Genomic DNA, 19,205 nt, shown 5'->3' with positions numbered 1-19,205 from the left:
AATAAAGACGTTTTAAACGGAACACTATCTTTTTTTCTTTTATGTTTGATGGTGAATCTATAATAAAGTCATAAATAATGACAGTGCTTGTTTTGTTTCATGAATCCTCCAATACTCAAGCAGCCTTCCTTCCTGTTGCTATGGTTACCTCCTCGGGCGACTTCTGCTGGCAAGCCAAGCGTCTATTAGCGCGCTTGTAAACTTTCGTTGATACGGCAACGTTGTTTAAAAACGCATTTTACATACTTCAAATAAATAATGCTGTAATAAAAGCGTCTTTTTCGTTCTAAATATCCGCCTTTATGGCGTTTCGTTTGTCATAGTAATAAACTACACATTACAAGACAGGAAAACTGGCAAATCTGGTTGTAGTTACCATTAACCAATGTATTTATTTGTGGTAAATGACAGGGTAGTTATGAAGAAACATTCAGGCATAAGACATTTTTTCAATATGAATAAAGTACAGCAATCTTTTTTCAACAAGAAATCAATAAAAACCAAAGCCACAGTGTTTTCCTCCGGTAACATGAGTTAACAAATGACGACCATATGCCATAATAGTACAGTACAAGTGTTCACACGTGCAAATACGATCAAACAGGAACAGCCTCAGGTGAATGTTGGTGTTACAGATGGAAAGCACTGTGTTAGTGCTCCTCCAGAGCTGCGTTCGCTCGAGATGTACCAGAGGTCCCTCGTGCGGATATCAAACAGTGGGTGGCTTTGGTCTTCCATCATTAGGGATAGAGTCCAGTCCATCTTGTTTGTTCACTTTCACTTGGAGCTGGTGTATTTGGTCACGGCCTTTGTGCCCTCGGACACGGCGTGTTTGGCCAGCTCTCCCGGCAGGAGCAGGCGCACGGCCGTCTGGATCTCCCGGGATGTGATAGTGGAGCGCTTGTTGTAATGCGCCAGGCGCGACGCTTCTCCGGCGATGCGCTCGAAGATGTCGTTTACAAACGAATTCATAATGCCCATCGCCTTTGAGGAAATACCAGTGTCCGGATGGACTTGTTTCAGTACTTTGTACACATAAATGGCGTAACTCTCTTTCCTGGTCTTACGCCTTTTCTTATCCCCCTTCTTCTGGGTCTTGGTGACAGCTTTTTTAGACCCCTTTTTGGGAGCGGGTGCTGATTTCGCAGGTTCAGGCATTTTATCAGTTTTTCACAAAAGCTCAGCTGTCAATGGATCGTTATGGTATGCGAACGCGCTGCGCACATTTTGCCCCTTATTTATAGAGTCGGCATGCAAATTAGAGCGAGCACAGAGTGTGTTCTGATAGGATGACTTTCTAACGTCATGGACTAAAACTCGAGCGGCGATTGGTTGCTTGCTTTAGAGTCAAACCAACCAGTCAGAGCACACGTCTGGGTATAAATAACAATCCCTGCTTACATCATAAACGAACATACATTTTGACTAGCAGCACAAAACAGGACGCTTCTAGCCAAACGGACGGTTCCTTTGTTGTCAAATATGTCCGGAAGAGGTAAAACCGGGGGGAAGGCCCGCGCGAAGGCCAAGTCTCGTTCATCCAGAGCTGGACTTCAGTTTCCAGTCGGACGTGTACACAGATTATTACGCAAGGGAAATTACGCCGAGCGCGTAGGCGCAGGAGCCCCCGTGTATTTGGCCGCTGTCCTGGAATACCTAACGGCTGAGATCCTCGAGCTGGCAGGGAACGCAGCCCGAGACAACAAGAAAACAAGAATCATCCCCCGTCACCTGCAGCTGGCTGTCCGCAACGACGAAGAGCTCAACAAGCTTTTAGGCGGTGTTACCATCGCCCAGGGCGGAGTACTTCCAAACATCCAGGCAGTGCTGCTGCCCAAGAAAACCGAGAAGCCAGCCAAGAGCAAGTAACGTTAACGGAGCTTTGCGATCATGGACATTGACACAAACGCAGCTCGGCTAGTTTGAGTCCAAGTAATGTTATGTTCCTATTTCACACTATATTGTGTTTGCTTTAATGAAAATGACAGCTGCATCTTGTAAACTTTGATTTGTTTTTTTGGTGTTGATCATTGCTCTTTTGGACAGACGCACTCCCTCACACAAGAAGAGATCTACACCACCACTGGCTATAAATGGCCATGGGACATTTAACCTGCCATCACGGTGGACTATCCTTACTGAAAAAAAACAACTCCATTTGTGGGATGAATGAACATCAGTATTTCATCGTATATGGACCAATGTTGGTTACATTTTATTTGTCATTGCTTTAAATTACATGCAAGTCATGTCAGTTATCTGCTGTTTAAGTGATTATGTTGTTTCAATAAATGTTGAGTGCCAGTGGACGGCACAAAGAACCCGTGATTCATTGTTTTTCTCCAAGTTGCATGACTTGAGTGGTCTAAAAGAGAGGCTCTAATTAGAAGTGTGCTACATGAAAGGAGCACGAATAGCGCTTTCTTTTTAAAAATAGAAAAACATTAAAATGATAAGTTTGAGTTGAACATTGGAACATAGACAGAAAAAGTTAAATTGTACATGGTGGAGGGTCCCCTCTCATGGCCACAGCCATCATGTGACATGCCATGTCACACATTGAGTTAGTAATATTTACGTTACAAATAATAAACAAAATATACTAATAAAAAAGTATCTAAGAAACATATTCACTCCACAGAATCAGTTAAATTTACAACGTTTTAAAACCATTATGCAGAACAAACCATTCATTATTGTGCCAGAAATGAGAAATCAACAAAAATAAACAACTGAAAAACCATTAAAAAAAAAGTTATGCAAACAATGCCCTGTGAACACTGTTGTTTGCTATTAAAAGGACTGTGCTGTAATGGCTTTGTTGGGTGCTATTCTTCTGAGACTCTTCTGGTGCCATTTATCAGTATTAATATTAAAGAATGAATAATTGACTAATTAGGAAAACACAATATACACGCTAAAGAGCCAGATAACGTAAACAAAAACTGAATGCATCACCAGCAGTGTGACTGCATGTTCCAATATGGCCATAAAATCTATTAGTTACAACATTGCATTTGGTTTTGATGCCGTGATGAAGCCATTTTTAATTAGATCTCTCACTGACTGAACTGGAAGTTAAGCATAAATAGATCAGAACCATACTTATTATTCCATACTGTTTAATGTACAAACATAACTCTTATTATATTACAGCCTTTAGGAGTCAGTCCAATTACATAGAAAAGAAATAATGCGTCCACAGAATTCACATCCAGTGTGCTTAAAACTACAGACACTTAATAAAGTAATCTTAAGTACTTCAAAAACTTTGTAACAATTGTGTTGTTACACTAGTAATTAACACAAGGGCTTCATTGCCAAGATGACCAAAACTTATAACTTAAAAATTATGTTATAGACAGCAAGGAAAATTCAGCGCCTTGCATTTATTCAAGCCAAAATAATGTTTTCCCCTCTTCAAATCATAACGCTGCCTTTAAAAGACATTATGGTTTTCAGAAGTGGTAATTACATGAGATATTACAATAAATGTAAAAGTGATTTAAATAATGTTATATAACGGCTTTGACAGAATTGGGCATGTAATTACATATAATCTCCATTTTTCTCTGACTTTAAGCCTATTTCTCTGCGTACCCTTCTGTTTTCATGTCATTCAGCCCCAAGTCTTCATTCTGCTCAAAGGTCCTGGTGTACTTCTCGATCTTCATTTCTGGATCTGGATCTGGCGCATAAACATTCTGCAAAAAGGTGCGAATAGTTAGCCTTCAGATAAAAGAAAAACATATATAAAATATTTTAAATGAACCAGATTCAAAACAATAAATCGTATGCTTAACCATGAGATGTTATAATAAAATCCTTTAAATATTGTAAAAAAGAAAAGAAAATGTAACTCCTAGCTCACCTGAAGATAACTATTTCCAGCAGGATCATCCAGGATAATGTGCACATCCATTTCCCCTGCTATTATCTAAGAAACATTTTAAAAATACATTTAAAAACACATTAAGACTCCAGAAAAAAATGTGTGTGTATATTATATATATATATATATATATATATATATAATTATATATAAGTATTAAAAAAATGTTTATGCATATATGCAATATTCAAAATATTCAAAACTTTTTATAATTATAAAAATGACTAATTCTATATATATGTAAATAGTTATTATTTAAATATTTATCTTTTCAGAAATTCTATATTTGTTTATTTTTCAAAAACTACAAACAAGCTCCTTTTTAGACACCATGTTGAGAATACTGTCAGAACATTTAACAGTGAGGAACAATAAGGGGCCGTTTACACGACAACGTTTTCAGCCAACAACGGGAAACTTTTTATGCGTTTTGACTGTTCGTTTACACGACAACGGCGTTTTGGGAACTGAAAACACATATTTTTGAAAACGGGTTTCAAAGTGCAAGTTTTTGAAAATGGCACCGTTATCGTTTCCATGTAAACACCCAATATGGGAATCTTTGAAAAACGGTGACGTCATGCACGTGCGTAGTACGTGTTAGGTATGTAGACATGCGCAGTACGTGTCGATTTTAAAGGCAAACGCGAACAAACATAAACAACAATAACGGAGTATATGGTACTGTTGTTGCTGCTCAAAAGTTTGCCAACGCTTCTTCAGCAAAGTGTGGATTTACTTCACCAATATTACAACCAACAGTGGAGGCGTATCATATACATCATATAATCGTCACTTCCCTACAGGTACTGTTTACTAACAAGGTGACAGCGCCAACTACTGGCCTGGCATACGTAATACAGCGTTTTTGGCCATTTTCACAGATGTGTGTAAACGCAAACCGTTTTGAAAACATTGTCGTGTATACATGAAACTTTTTAAAAACGTAAGGGAAAAACTTTTCCGGTTTTGACTACACCGTTGTCGTGTAAACGTAGCCTAACAGAAATTCAAGTAATATATTTCAAACCTTGTCAATCGTTTGCCCAAAGAGCTCCAGTTTCTCGGCTCTATCTGCTGTAGAGCTGTCTCCACACATGAAGGGGTTTTTTGAAACAATCTAAAATAAGTATAAATGCATTAAACAAGCATAAAAGGAGTTGTTTGTTGATAACAGCAAACACTGTTAGCAGGGCTTTGATTCCTACTAGGTCTTTGATGTCCTTGAGAAGTCCTTCCAGCGTAGTGAACTTCCCTCCAAGAGCCGCCATCCCTAACTCAAACTCCAGCTCAGGAATCAACACGCTACATGTCTCTGACTGTAACACACATACATATATCAAGGACGATACATTTCACATGTAAAATATGTTCACATAGTGTATCTCAAAGATGTTGTTAGATGAACCCACCTTCAGCAGGTCTCTGGACATATCTGAAGGGTCGGTTAAGTGGAGTGTTATTCGGGTTCCCAGCTCTTCTGTGGCTCCTCCTGATTTCACCTATTTCATGATGCCAGTAAAAAACAATATAAGATATGGAAACAGCAAAAAATTTATAAATAAATAAACTAAACAGAAGTATAATTCTGAAGAATATTATCCCCACCTCATTGGTGCGATGTCTGCAGCTGTCACAATTAGTGGCCATTATAATGACCTCTTTAAAGTGTGGAATTTCTGCAATTGGGTTAAGGGACTAATAAACTACTTTCTTTAAATTATGATGCACAATGGTTAAACTACTTTTATGTACCATTTCTCCATGCAGCATTGTTATGCAGTGCCATTTTCACAAAGAATTTTTTTTTTAGCAATTTACCCCATAAAGAATCATTTGAAAGTGTATGTAATTTTCTAGCATACTTTAAAGGATACGAACAAGCTTCATGTTTGTATTGGCCGGGGCGTTGCATTCTGGGCAGTTTGTGTTGAACACTAATACCTCATTTCTCATTGTGTCTAGATCATTGACAGGCTTTTTGTCGTCTTCTTCTTCCTCTGTCTTTAAAAAGAGATGAAAAAAGTTAAAGAAACCGAGATCTTGTCGTTCTCCACACTCAGTAGATGCTGTAGCAGCTTCTTACCTCTATTCCTAGCACAGCGTTGTGTTCAGGCATCCTTTTGTAATGCGTGACAGTGAGAGCCGTGTCTTTCTGAGGCGCAGATGGGTTCTCAATAAAACTGTTCCCTGATGGATCATCGATAATCTGTAAATAGAAATCAAATGAGGTATTCATTAGTTCTAACTTCATGATAATAAACAAGCAATAGTGTTTAATCTTTGGTCAGTTGCATTGAATTTTTCTGTAGTTTACTATCTGCAAGACTTACTAATGTGAATTCCTCTTCTACTTCTTTAAGTTTTTTCAACCTCTCGATGAATTTCTCTATTTTTTCAGCTACAGCTGGATCCGTTGCCTGAAATGTGGAAAGGATTAGGATTGTCGAATAACAAATCCCTTCACATCTAATGAAAACTAATAAATCTATTATGGACTTTTGGAATTATTTTGATCAAGTCAGCATTGTAGATAACAAACAACTGCATAATATTGGCATATGGTCAAGGACGAAAAGGTTTTTTTCCTGTGCAAAACATAGTAACTATCATACATTTTTACCATTATTTACAAAAGACACCCACGTAAATGTCAATGTATTCAAATCAAATCATATTGCCAGGCATATTTAGAACAAGAAACATTTGATTTGAAGTTCACAGTGTAGCCAAAACCTAATTAATTGTAATTTTAATAATAATAATTCCTTACATTTATACAGCGCTTTTCTGGGCACTCAAAGCACTTTACATAGAAGGGGGGAAATGTTTTAAATGTATTTTAAATCTTTACCAATCTTTGCCACTAACCTTCAAACCACTGTTTTACCCATTTGTAAGCACGAATTTTTTTAAACCATTTAAAAATGTAATAAAATCTTTTATATATTTTAATCATTTTTACAAACAAAAAAAAAGTGTTACTGTAAATGATGATGGAACATTTGTTTTTATATATTATTTTCAAAAAAAGTTATTTGAAACATTAAAGTAGACACTGTACTTGTATTTAATATGCTTTCTGTGCATATAAAATCTCTTTTACAAATTTAATTTGATGGAGGCACCAAAATGGGACTCGTCTTTGACCCATATACCTATATAATGTATGCTCTTGCATCATAAATTATGGGTTTCTGCTGTAACACAATCAATGTCAAATTTTGTGAAACTCATTGAGGTGCACAGATAAAACACACACCTTTCTAATAGGTTGGTCTTGTTCTAAACCCGCCACTGCTCTGTCCAGAAGGCCCTCAATTGTTGACAAAGCTAAACAATCAGAAAGAAGAAAAAGTAACTGATCAAAGTGTAAATTGTAACTTTCCAAAATATCTTTCTGTAGATTTTCAGACTTGTACTTAAGTTAGAGGCCACAATGGAAAAACTTACAGCCCTTCTGTGTGAAAGCAGGAATTTCAAAATCAAGTTGTGGAATTCTGGTGGATGCGCTGTCAGACTTCACAACCTCTCGGTTCATGTCCTGCACAAACGAAAATCTATTTGCTAATTCCTGAGAGAAACTTCAAATGTGGCAACATGTCATAACTGATCAGATAACGAATCTCTAAAACACTTTAAGAGTAGATCCATACCTCTTTGGTCTTCACCTGTAAGGTGTACAGCACACCCTGCTCTTGTATCCGACCAGCAGACTGGATTTCTGTGTTGGTCCAGTTACAGTGTGGACATGTGAAAGAGCTGATGATGATTTCTTTGAAGAAAGGGATCTTAGTAAGCAGTAGACGTGTACTTCCCTGGACAAAACATAAAATTGACATTATTTAAATGTTTTTATTAGTACATAATAATGTATGTATTAATTTAATAATAATAATCGGTATATTTACATTTTCATAACAGTTCATGCACAAACTCTCGATCACTGTAGGTTGCTGATCTTCATCTTCTGGATTAATGTCCTTAAAAACACCACCGCGGACTCGTTCCTCCTCAATAACTGACATCCTGCCAGGCACTGTAGGGTAAAACTATTTCCACTCTCTGGATTACTGGTAGAATTGGTTAGTTATTAATGAGTGGCGTTTTGCTAGAAGTTTCCAGCTGCTGTCGCACGTTTTTGTGTAATATCCTCATGTCCGCTTGTATCATCACCGGGTCAGAGCAAGTTCGCAAATCCTTTCAAAATAAAAGTCTCGATTAAATATTTGTGATGGTGCACATAACACTAAAATTTAGTCGTACGGGAAAACCTGATTAGTGCATAAATGTGCTTTATTTGCGTTAGGTTTTTTGGTTTCATGTATCTTGTTTCATAGGCCTATATTGATAACGCATGCAAATACACTACACTACGTTACATCAACAACGGTAACTGAACAACAGTAGCGAGTAACGTTAGTTAAACATAATGGCGGTATTAACCATGACACAAAACTACATTTTTTTTCTTTTGATTTAGGGCTGTGTGTTCTTATTAAATGTTTTATTCATTTACTATTCAATCCGGCATTTCTCCTCATAAGTTTTCCAGTGCCCTATGCAAAGCATAGTGCATACAGTAGGCTTATGCATTCGCATACTCATACAAAATTGACCATAATATGTCAAATATTTAAAGTAATTCCCTGTCATCAATGTTTGTTTCGAATCAGCAGCCTCTAGATGGTGCTCCATCAGCTTCTGTACGTTTGCCTCATGCCTTCAGTTCTGCTAAAGAGTTGATTTGTAATAAAGCTGGTAAGATTCTGCTAATATACAAATCCTTTATTTTAAGTAGTAACAACCAGAATGTAAACAACCACATCTGATATTTAATAAACAAGGCTTTCAGGATTTTACATTGTTCTGACCACATAATTCCTGTGAAGAATCTCAAATTGAAACTTGTGGTAAACTATGACAATCTTCTTGGCCTTCAGCATCTCATTCACTGCAGTGGACTTACATTGTATCATATGTTGTCCTTGATGGCATGCCATGTCCTAGCCAGAAAATATCACAGATTTATATTTTACTCATAATAAACCAGCATTGTGCAAACTGGCCCTTGGTGCCAGAACAAAACTACTGACTAGGGATATGCCGGTATCAAATTCTCATGTTGCGATTAATTGCTAATGCTTTTATCACGGTATATGGTATTATCACGATATTGAAATTTAGTTTTAAAAAAAGTGCTGTCATAATACAGTATAACAGGTTAAATAACATTTTTTGACCAGTTGATGGGAGAAGTATTCTTAAAATGCATTCAAAATTCTAAATAATTTGTAATATATAATTATTCACGGTATTTAGAAGTGCCCACGATAACAATATCGTGCATATTCATTACCGTGATATATCGCATTACCGAATACCGGCACAAGTCTACTACTGACTATAATAAAATACAGAATATGCTTTATAATACACCTGATGAACAGACAGAAATGAACAGGCTTATCCATTACACAGTTACATCTGTATTAATACTCAGTTGTGTTAGCTACGTTACTGCCTATCTGATGTGAACTCTATTTAGGTTGTGTATCGAAATGGGGAAGGTTTTTTTTTTTTTGCCCACATAGTTGAAGTGGTCAGTGGGTAGTGTGAAATTTAATCATGTGATGTTTTTTTCCTCACAACCCTAAAAAAGACCTTCCTGTTCCTGCTGAGCTGTTTAGCATTTTTGTGTAATGATACCGGACAGTTATTACGCTTTTGGTGACGCTGCCAGGGTGCTGTCCTAGAGATGCTAAAAATAATTTTTATTTGATCAGAAAACACCATTAGAGGGTTATGATAATGGTAACCTATAAAATCTTGATTGTTTCTTGACATACAGTAAGTATCGAAATACAGGATTTAGAGAAGAAATCTACCTAATTAAACATGAATAAATATAAAAGCAATATCAGTAAATAGAATGGTTTCTTTGTTTGATTAAAAAAAATGTAATTCTTAAAAATCCTTATTACCAGGGTTAAATTAGATGCTGGATGATTCATTACAACTGGAGGAAGGTTATATATTCATCAACTGTAGGAGGAGAGTTATTACATTGAAACTTCAGTAGACTTTTAAAACTGCCTACAAGTTAGTTTTTCAAAGAAACATATAGTCTTATCATTTAAAGAATTATATATTATTATATTATACAGCATATATATTATACAGCATTCATATATATATATACAGTGGACTTATTAGGAAAACTGATGCCAGTCAGAACTGAAGTCTGAATTAGACACATCATTAGATTAAATAGATGAGAACATAATAGGTCAAAAGGTGGCGAGTGTAAATTTGCTAAAAGAGAACCAACCACTGTCCGAAATGCCCCTGAAACTTCACACATAAATTTGCACAGGGGAAAAGACCATGACATTTCATGATGTCATGGAAGCCGCTCTCTTTAAAAGAGTCTAGCAGAGGAAGTGAGCTTCAGATTCAAGAGCGTGCAGTATGGAGATCAAAACAGTCTTAGTTATTCACACTTTGATGTTGATAGTAGGAGGTAAGACACACTTATTTCTTATTTACAACCGTTTAGGCTACATCTCTGACTTTTAAAGTAGCGTTGTGGTTGACTAGTTAGTGTACGTATTTACCTGTTGCCTTCAAGTTAGTTTTCATGTGTATGTAGGTTACATCGTAAGAGAAGGTTTCAGATGTATGTCAGTGCATTAAATGCTTTATTGCATGATGTGTATGATAGATTTTTTACATGATTTGAACATTTTCTTAACTCATTTTGTTATTCTTATTGGATTGGTTGAATGATATAACTTTAGTTTATACGCTGTGCATAAACTAAAGTGGTAACCTGCAGCTGTTCCCTCAAAGAGCTATTTATACCTTATACAATTTATAAAATGTAGTTTTGCTGATATAAATAAATGTATATAGGTTGATTCAGTGATATTTAATAGTTGGTTTGACTTAAAACCAGTTAATATAGATATCACCATTTTTAGGTTACCATTTTTTTCCCATGTAAGTTTGCTCATCTTGTTGTTTTAGAAATGCACAGATGCACACAGTATCAACACAGCAGATGATGTTAAGTTTTTCAATAATTGTCAGTAGCAGTGAACATTTTGCACATATTTCAAAATTTTAAATAATTTACATTATTCTATGAAATAGTTTTACTATTTACTATAATGAGTTTTACTGTACTATTACTCCCACATACAAATTCACATTAGGCAATTAGCATTTTTACATATGACTAAAAAAATCACACCTCCATGAAGCCTGATTTAGAACTACATCTGTTTTATATGTGTACACCTCTGTGAGTAATGTTTTAACACCACGGTTTCCTGTTCCAGTGCGAGAATGTCGCTTTATGTGTCACAGTGGCAAGTTTTCTCTCGCTGCAAGATCGAACCACACAAGAAAATAAGACCACTTACAGCAGTCACTTTTTCTCTCTAATGCAAAGTGTAGCCCCCTCTCAGTTCAGCTGCAGCACCTAAAAGCGGTGAGAAAACACAAATGAGTCAGAGCAGAGTGTAGGATGTCTGTGGTCTTATCTGCCCCCCTATCAACCTACTGTTCTTCCATTCAACTAGCCTACACTTGAGTGCATTTAGCATTCATTATTAATGTTTTAGGTTGTTGAAGCTTTATTAAAACATGATTATACTGACTTCTTTTCATTCTGAACAGGCATAAGAGGATGTCTGGCAACAAAGTATCTTACAGTAGCAGAAGGAGAAACACTGGTATTGAAATGTCCTCGAAAAAACTTCAGTGAGAATGGACACATGGAGTGGAGAAATCCACAAGGCCATCTTTTTTTCTTTAACAACGAAAAAGGTGAAGCCGAGAACACTGTGTATTGTATGAGAACCACTGAAGAATGTATTTCAAACACTTTTACATTTCCTCTTTATTGTATCTGATTAACACTAAAAATGTATTTCATGTTCCCCTACAGCGCTAAGAGACCCAAGAAGCAGCATTTTTACTTTAAACAACTCTGAATATACATTTCACCTGTACAACATTACCTTAAATGACGAAGGGCTTTATAAATGTCTACTATATGACAATACAGTCATTACAAAAAGATTCAAAGTTAAAGTATTGGGTACGTATAAATATTTTATTTCTCATCTTTTCTGAAAACATTCATAAAATAGGACTATTAAAGATTTGCGGATGAATAATGGAATATGTAATTCAACTCTTTTTGATCGGATCACAGGAATGCCAAAAATAGAAATGGCCGAGTATAAAGATAAAACAATCATCAAGTGTTCAGCAGAAGCGAATGGCCACCCACCTGAACTCTCATGGGTAATCAGTGGGGTTGAAATCGAAGGTAAGTTACGAGAAGTGTCTGAGTGGGCAGACAGTTAGGGGGCACATATATATATGTGTGTGTGTTTTTCAGTAAAAAAAGTGTGTGAGTCAGTAAGATTTTTCATCAGATAAATGCTTGACGAGCATAAAAGAATTCTTTCAAAAATGAAAAAAATATCACTGACAAACAAATTCCCATGACTTCTGACATTTCTCTCACTAAGAAACGAATACCTTGTGAAAATAGAGGAACCATGATATTCTGAAATAGGTCAGCTAAGGACAAATGCAAACAATAGTACTCTCAATAGGGTGTTTCTCAGACTATATGAATAATAAATCATGGATAAATAAATATATACACCCTGTTTTGACCTAACAGCTCTACCCAATACCTTGCGGGAGGAAAGATCCGACAGGTCACGTGCAGTTAGCATCTTAACAGTCAAAACTCATATCAGGACAGCAACGGTGATGTGCCTGGCAAAACATACCGCTCTCCCAAAACAACTGATAGATTTCATCACTATTGAAAATCACTGTAAGTATACATAAATAGTAGGCAACTACATATAATCAATTGCAGGAATAGCAGAGACCACTAACTAGAATTCATATTTGCACCCATCTCACCAACACCACCACTGATGTTCCAAGCATGTGACCAAAAACAGTGGCAATTTGACATAAATGACATTAGCCAGTATCAGAAAAGGGAACCAAAAGATTCGGGGATTTTGTCTGGCTGTGCTGCACAGGGAAAGCTCATCTACACTTTGCAGTATTTGGTAGTTTCCTATTTAAGTGAATGTGTGGTTCTCATTAGAGTGGTCAATCACATGATGTCAGGGAAGTCAACTATTTCTTTGAACAAAAAGAAATCCAGAAATCCAAATTCCCCATCCAGAATAGATGCACTATATATGTGTAATATAACAAACACCAAGTCAGATTCTGATAAGTAAACAGTCAAACAGTTTTCTGATGGGGTTTCTGAGTAATTGAATGTTTTTATTGTTTTTTCACATAGCTGTTACAGCCTCCACGACAAGGTACTCCAGTACTAGAGATGAGCTAAAAACTGACACAATGATCACAGCCACTTCTGCTCCTGCCATTAGCAGTACAGGTGAGTGTTTCTCTTCATTTCATGTATTAGGATAGGTCACTTCATTTTTGAATGGCCTCACCAGTTACACTAAATAAACTAGGTATTTCAAAAAGTCTGAGTATGACAGAATACTTTAAATATAACTCACATAGAAATGAAAGCAGAACCCCTTTTGTGAGAGGGCTTCACATAAAACCACAGAATGGAAATTGCGTTTGCTCTTTATATCTCTCTGCCTCCATCTTCTGGTAGCTTGTGAATACTGCACACAGTCATTTAAAGACATTTTAGTTTTTTTCTCGTTCATGGTCATTCTGCTTATCTTTTCTTTTACATTTGATATCTTAACAACTGTTTAACAAATATACCATCTGATTACAGCACACATGGAACTGTCATCAATTTCAGAAAGTACTGAAGTGCTCCCAACAGAAGATGTCACTACCTCAAACAGCATGCAAGGTAAATACGCAATTATGCATGACAAAATACTGAAACAATATTTCCATTTCACCTAAAAGTTAGTAATTGTTTTTATAAGACAATTTCAGTGTTTGTTCTCTGTGACTAATTGATTTGCTTTGTGATCTCTTTTAGTAGAGGAACATTCCACAGCAATAGATATAAGCTTGATAAGTAAGTGTTATTAAATTTCATTGTTTAATATGTAGCATAATATACTGAACATAATATATCATTAATCTTGCTTATTTTATGTAGTGAAGTTGATCTCAGATCTATCTTTGCATTTCAGCACACAACATAAACTCTTCGGAATCAAACTCACCTGATGAATTCCTGACCAAAAATGCCACCAACTCACAAGGTGTGAAGCTCATGCTAATTTCTAGCTTGCGCTCACATAAATGTCTATATGAAAATCAAAGCAACATTTAAAGGACGTGAATTACTGATTGCAGTATTACTTTGTGTATTTGCAGGTTTTGGCAAACAACATGATCTAAAGGAAAGCTCACACTTGCTGATCCTGCTGGTCACATGCCTTGTTATAGGTTTGCTTATTGTAGTCATCTTCTTTGTGATCAGACTGCGAAGGGCACATATAGTCTGGAAAAAAGGTAATATAAGATTATTTATATATTTATACTTTAAGTTTCAATTATATTCTAGAGGCTGGGTGAGATTTAATTCTGGATTCAATTTTAATCTGTTGTTATAACAGAGAATGAAGAATCAGACCAGTCTGTGGAAAGCAGCAAATCAAAATCCAGTCATGAAGAAAAGCAGGCCCAGCAAAGAAGAAGACAAGGTATAACTGCTTAAACCACCTAATCTGGTAGATCAAGCATACAAGCTGTTGTGTCTTTTCAAACTATTAAAATTTTGTGTTTCTCTTGATTTTCTGTCTAGGTTTTTGGAACTCAAATTTCACAGAATACAAAGTGGAAGAAACTCCACAGAATACAGCAAATTCAGTAGCTACAGTAGATGTGATCACTGAAACACAAGACAATTCAACAGAAGCGTGTAACAAACTTGACAGAGCTTGTGTCAAGGAGACTGAACTTTAGAGGAGAATTCAGCAGGTTCTGAATCCTCATAAAAGACTGAACTGATTTTGCAGTTCTGTTATGAACAATGGTGCTCACTAAAAGATGATGAATATAGCTACCAATTTTTGTATATACTGTATGTACTGTTTCTACTCTTCAGTCGTTGCTGGTTTACATTATTTTTATACTGAATGTAAAGAAGTGTTTTATTATAACGTGTGCTTTATTATGTGTTTATAACTTTAAAATGTTCCCTTGGTAAAATTGGAATAGACTGCCATGGCATTTCATCATTATATTAAAAATGTATTTTTAACCTGAAATGGTTGCTGCTTTCCCTGTTATCAAGGGTTGGCCTTCTGACATTCAAAAGTCAGAATGCCTTTTTTTATAAATAGTGCAGAAAATTAAATAAACTATTTTATGTAACGTGTGGATGTTATTTATTTATTATTGCAGTAAACAACAAGGATTACAGTAACGTGTGGATGTTATGCTTGGCGATTCTTCTAAAGAATGAAAAAATTTTTTAAATAAGACTTAAGCCAAGCTCACTTTTTGGATGTCACTTCCTCTTCAATATTGCTTTGTGCTTAACGAAAACGCATATGCTTTTTAAATATGAACGTATTTAAGCCTTAAAACACTTACTAAATGACCTTTGTCTTAAGTGACTTATTGTGGACACATTTTCTACTTCCTTATTTTTTTGGCGATTCGTATCGTATTCTGTATGCATATCGCCACCTTCTGGCCGTTTGTGCAATCATAGTTTATTTCCTGGTTCCTGGTTCTTCTTCTCATTCCTTTACTTACGAATTTCGTTTATCTTCCTGTCTCCTTCCTCCATAACAGGATAAATTATATATAAAAAAAATACTCTGCCCCAAAGGTTTCAGCCTTCCCTAAACCTAACCTTACAATATTAAAAATAAAGTGTTGGTAGAATAATCTGATTGGTAAAGTTAGCATCATTTGTTAGAACACCGGCGCTGCGTGATAAACTCCTCGTGCTTCAACAAAGAAAGCCCTTCATGTTGCACAATGGAGCAGAGTATCATCACCTTATTCTAAAACCATTAAATTCAAACATTTGCTTTATTCGTATTGTAAATAATATATATATAGATATCCTACTCTATCCTAATCTGTATTTCTAATGGTATTTCTTTCAAGTAATGATTGATATTCTTTGCTAGGCAAGACCTTACAGTTTCAAACCAAGGTCACTAAGCTCTTTGGGCTACATTTGTTGTATTTGTATGTGCTTATCATGGCGTAATCTACTAAGTGACGGTTTGATTTATTGTCATCAAACATTTCAGTTTTGCTGTATCATCGATGCATTCCCAGTGAATATGGAAGCTGATTTCATTCATTCACATGTACAGGACACTGTTCCGCATTAACACCGGTTGCGGCAAAACTGAGGGGGATGGTCTGGATTTTTTTTTTCAACCAGTTATATCCTTGCTTCTTCCTACAATGGGCGCGGCTAAATGAAACATTCCGGTTTTACATTGGTTCTTACGAGTTGAAGTTGAGTCATCTGAAATCTCATTGGCTCGGCTACCGGCAATATATAGTGTTCTAGAACGTTCGGCCGTTCTCTCTTCTAAGCAAGGCGAGGCAGTTTGTCGCCATTCCAGCTTTCCAACCGGCATATTCACCCATCTCAGTTATTTCCAGCCTGGTAAGGTATTTGTTCTTGTCTTTTTTTGGTTATGTTGGCTTTACAATCTCATATTAAATATCTGCTTCTCTGCTTGCATGTAGTATATCACTGCTTTATGAAATGCAAAGAGAGCTAAATTTTCTTTTTTTGTTTTTACGAATATTTGGAATATTTTCCGGGTGTGCTGAACCATTAATGATTCAGTAATAGTTATTTATTGTATTGAATAACATATTAAAAGTTGTTTCACTTACATAGGTTGCTTTTTTGTTTTTTTTTGTTTTCACTTGCTTTTGTCGAAAGACCCTGAAAGATTAAGTTCCTATTGTAGTTAACCTTACTACAACATGCCTGTTCTAGAACGTTCGGCCGTTCTCTCTTCTAAGCAAGGCGAGGCAGTTTGTCGCCATTCCAGCTTTCCAACCGGCATATTCACCCATCTCAGTTATTTCCAGCCTGGTAAGGTATTTGTTCTTGTCTTTTTTTGGTTATGTTGGCTTTACAATCTCATATTAAATATCTGCTTCTCTGCTTGCATGTAGTATATCACTGCTTTATGAAATGCAAAGAGAGCTAAATTTTCTTTTTTTGTTTTTACGAATATTTGGAATATTTTCCGGGTGTGCTGAACCATTAATGATTCCGTAATAGTTATTTATTGTATTGAATAACATATTAAAAGTTGTTTCACTTACATAGGTTGCTTTTTTGTTTGTTTGTTTTCACTTGCTTTTGTCGAAAGACCCTGAAAGATTAAGTTCCTATTGTAGTTAACCTTACTACAATCAACATGCCTGAGAGAACAATACGTTAAATTTAAACCGCAACCGGCACCTCGTGTAAGTTAATCTTATCACGCTCCTCACCCGACCTTTAGCGTTGATCAGTTTTTCTTGGTCGCATAATACTGCTTATCACTTTCTTTTTAAATTGTACACAGACACATTTAGCACAATAACATGAAAGTTTATAAAAGTTGAATTTAAGACCGGTTTTGATCAGTATGATTTTGAATTCCGTATTTGACCATAGAATCTTCTAGAAGCTCGAACCACGTGGTCTGACGCGTTTCCGCGTGTGCTCCCAGGCTTTGTGTTGTGTGGTTTCACAACAGCATGTTGGCTAGGTAATGAAAGCGATCCTGATTGCTTTCCTTTCGTTTGCCAGGGTTCAATTAAAGGTTTTTTTTTTTTTTTAGGGGTTCAAGTACGTAGTGCTGAAACCCTATTGTAATCGTTAGCATTTTTATTATTCTACGTTAAAACTGATCTTGCAGACCAAACCGTAAGGCCTAGAGAGCTGAAACTTTATAAGATGGTAGTAGTCCTGCTCGCTACTCGGACGCAAAGACTCGCCCCAATCGGCCTATGGGGGTGCTACAGCGATATAAAATGCAAAACTGCTCATAACTCCTGGATGGTTTGTCGTAGACTTAAAACTTTTATACTTTTGGAATCCTTGGGTCAAAACGAAGAAAAGTGTAGGAAGTCAGATTTGCTCTACGAGGTCTGGTTTTCCCGCCATTTTGAAGTAAATTCAAAACCTACTTTTGCTAACTAGTCCTAGGTTTTTCGCCCGGTCAGAACTAAAACACTGCAGAAATATTCTCTGGACAGTGAATGTCAATAATTGCCAAAAAAAAGTTAAACTTTTGACTCATGGTCGCACCTATTATTCATTAGGGGTGGGGCCACTTTCACTAAAATGGCTATAACTTCCGAATGGACAGCGATCTTCAAGCTGAGGTCAAAAAAATTGCGCAGCTCTGCCACTTGGTGGTGCTATAAGATGGAAAAACATAAAAATGGCTATAACTATGCAGCCGTTGGTCCGATCGACATTAAAATTGGTGTCTTTGTCCGAAGTGGCACAAGTGTCTATGAGGACATTCTGTTTCTCAAAAAACATGGCTGCCATCGGCCAATTAAGTTTGAGCACCTATTAAACGAGGTTAATGGAGGCTGATCGGAACGAAACTCTGTGGGCATGTTCGACTCGTGTAGGGTGGACCATACGTGCTATTTTCCGCGAACGCGTCCTGGCCAGGATTTCTATATTGCCTAAAATATCTAGGGTTTGGCTTTGTTTGAGTGTGCAGACCAATCGGTGTATGACATCGGTTCCTTGTGTTTTCGAAACACTGTCGAGGTACTTTGAATCAAAGCAATATAGAAATCCTGGCCAGGATGCGTCCGGGGAAAATGGCACGTATGGTCACCCTAGACTCGTGGCCCTAAAGGTCTGTAAGAATCTTGAAATAAATCTGCCACTAGTTGGCGCTAACGAGTTTTATGGCTTTGCAATCACGTGGTGTTACACATCCACACGATATGCATATCATTTGATAGATCTCCTCATAACGAGCAACTTTGCCTCAAGAACCATTGCTGTCAATCAAATCGTTCATTAAGTATTCTCAATTATGTTAAAAACCTACTTTTGCGAACTAGTCCTAGGTTTTTCTCTCAATCAAACCACTGTAATATTCTCTGGACTCTCTAGATCAGTGATGGGCAAACTTGGCCCTTCCAGGCCACTTTCCTGCAGAGATTTGATCCAACCCTGATAAAACTCTCCTGCCTGTAGTCTTGAAGACAATGATTAGCTGGTTCAGGTGTGTTTGATTAGGGTTGGAGCTAAACTCTGAAAGAAAGTGGCTTGGAAGGGCCAAGTTTGCCCACCCCTGCTCTA

General features: G+C 36.6%; 5 protein-coding genes across 8 annotated transcripts in view; 3 read left to right on the top strand and 2 right to left on the bottom strand.

Annotated features, from left to right (window-relative positions):
• Positions 1-366: 366 nt before the first annotated feature.
• LOC107747007 (histone H2B 3) lies at positions 367-1,219 on the bottom strand. The gene has a single exon (XM_016561393.1). The coding sequence runs from the start codon at positions 1,156-1,158 to the stop codon at positions 778-780; it is 381 nt and encodes a 126-aa protein (XP_016416879.1). The 5' UTR covers positions 1,159-1,219; the 3' UTR covers positions 367-777.
• Positions 1,220-1,389: 170 nt separating this feature from the next.
• Positions 1,390-2,321, top strand: LOC107747006 (histone H2A-like). The gene is made up of 2 exons (XM_016561392.1): positions 1,390-1,932; positions 2,047-2,321. Exon 1 carries the CDS (start codon positions 1,483-1,485, stop codon positions 1,867-1,869), a length of 387 nt encoding a protein of 128 aa, XP_016416878.1. The 5' UTR covers positions 1,390-1,482; the 3' UTR covers positions 1,870-1,932; positions 2,047-2,321.
• Positions 2,322-3,105: 784 nt separating this feature from the next.
• On the bottom strand, positions 3,106-8,072 carry LOC107747003 (zinc finger protein ZPR1-like). The gene is made up of 13 exons (XM_016561389.1): positions 7,804-8,072; positions 7,549-7,710; positions 7,346-7,436; positions 7,155-7,225; positions 6,226-6,312; positions 5,979-6,101; positions 5,770-5,896; positions 5,501-5,571; positions 5,305-5,394; positions 5,101-5,211; positions 4,923-5,012; positions 3,872-3,937; positions 3,106-3,704 (listed from the first exon to the last, which is right to left on the bottom strand). The coding sequence occupies exons 1-13, from the start codon at positions 7,918-7,920 to the stop codon at positions 3,585-3,587; spliced, it is 1,326 nt and encodes a 441-aa protein (XP_016416875.1). The 5' UTR covers positions 7,921-8,072; the 3' UTR covers positions 3,106-3,584.
• A 2,291-nt stretch (positions 8,073-10,363) lies between these two features.
• crtam (cytotoxic and regulatory T cell molecule) lies at positions 10,364-14,963 on the top strand. Its single transcript, XM_016561390.1, has 12 exons — positions 10,364-10,415; positions 11,576-11,725; positions 11,847-11,999; positions 12,117-12,233; positions 12,597-12,755; positions 13,245-13,343; positions 13,707-13,787; positions 13,923-13,961; positions 14,080-14,151; positions 14,267-14,404; positions 14,509-14,595; positions 14,697-14,963. The coding sequence occupies exons 1-12, from the start codon at positions 10,364-10,366 to the stop codon at positions 14,855-14,857; spliced, it is 1,308 nt and encodes a 435-aa protein (XP_016416876.1). The 3' UTR covers positions 14,858-14,963.
• Positions 14,964-16,478: 1,515 nt separating this feature from the next.
• The window catches only part of hspa8 (heat shock protein 8), a 16,386-nt gene continuing 13,659 nt past the window's right edge, over positions 16,479-19,205 (top strand). The window contains exon 1 of one of the 4 annotated variants that reach the window (XM_016561387.1): positions 16,479-16,532. The gene's annotated coding sequence lies outside the window, so the exon portion shown is untranslated. Of the gene's footprint in view, positions 16,533-16,878; positions 16,979-19,205 lie in introns of those variants that run through there. The other 3 variants (XM_016561388.1, XM_016561386.1, XM_016561385.1) reach the window with 3 other exon arrangements.

Source organism: Sinocyclocheilus rhinocerous, unplaced genomic scaffold (genome assembly GCF_001515625.1).
Source record: "Sinocyclocheilus rhinocerous isolate Xijiao unplaced genomic scaffold, SAMN03320098_v1.1 scaffold708, whole genome shotgun sequence".
NCBI lineage: Eukaryota > Metazoa > Chordata > Actinopteri > Cypriniformes > Cyprinidae > Sinocyclocheilus > Sinocyclocheilus rhinocerous.
Note: the sequence above shows the minus strand (reverse complement) of the source record. Positions and strands in the feature narration are given on the sequence as shown.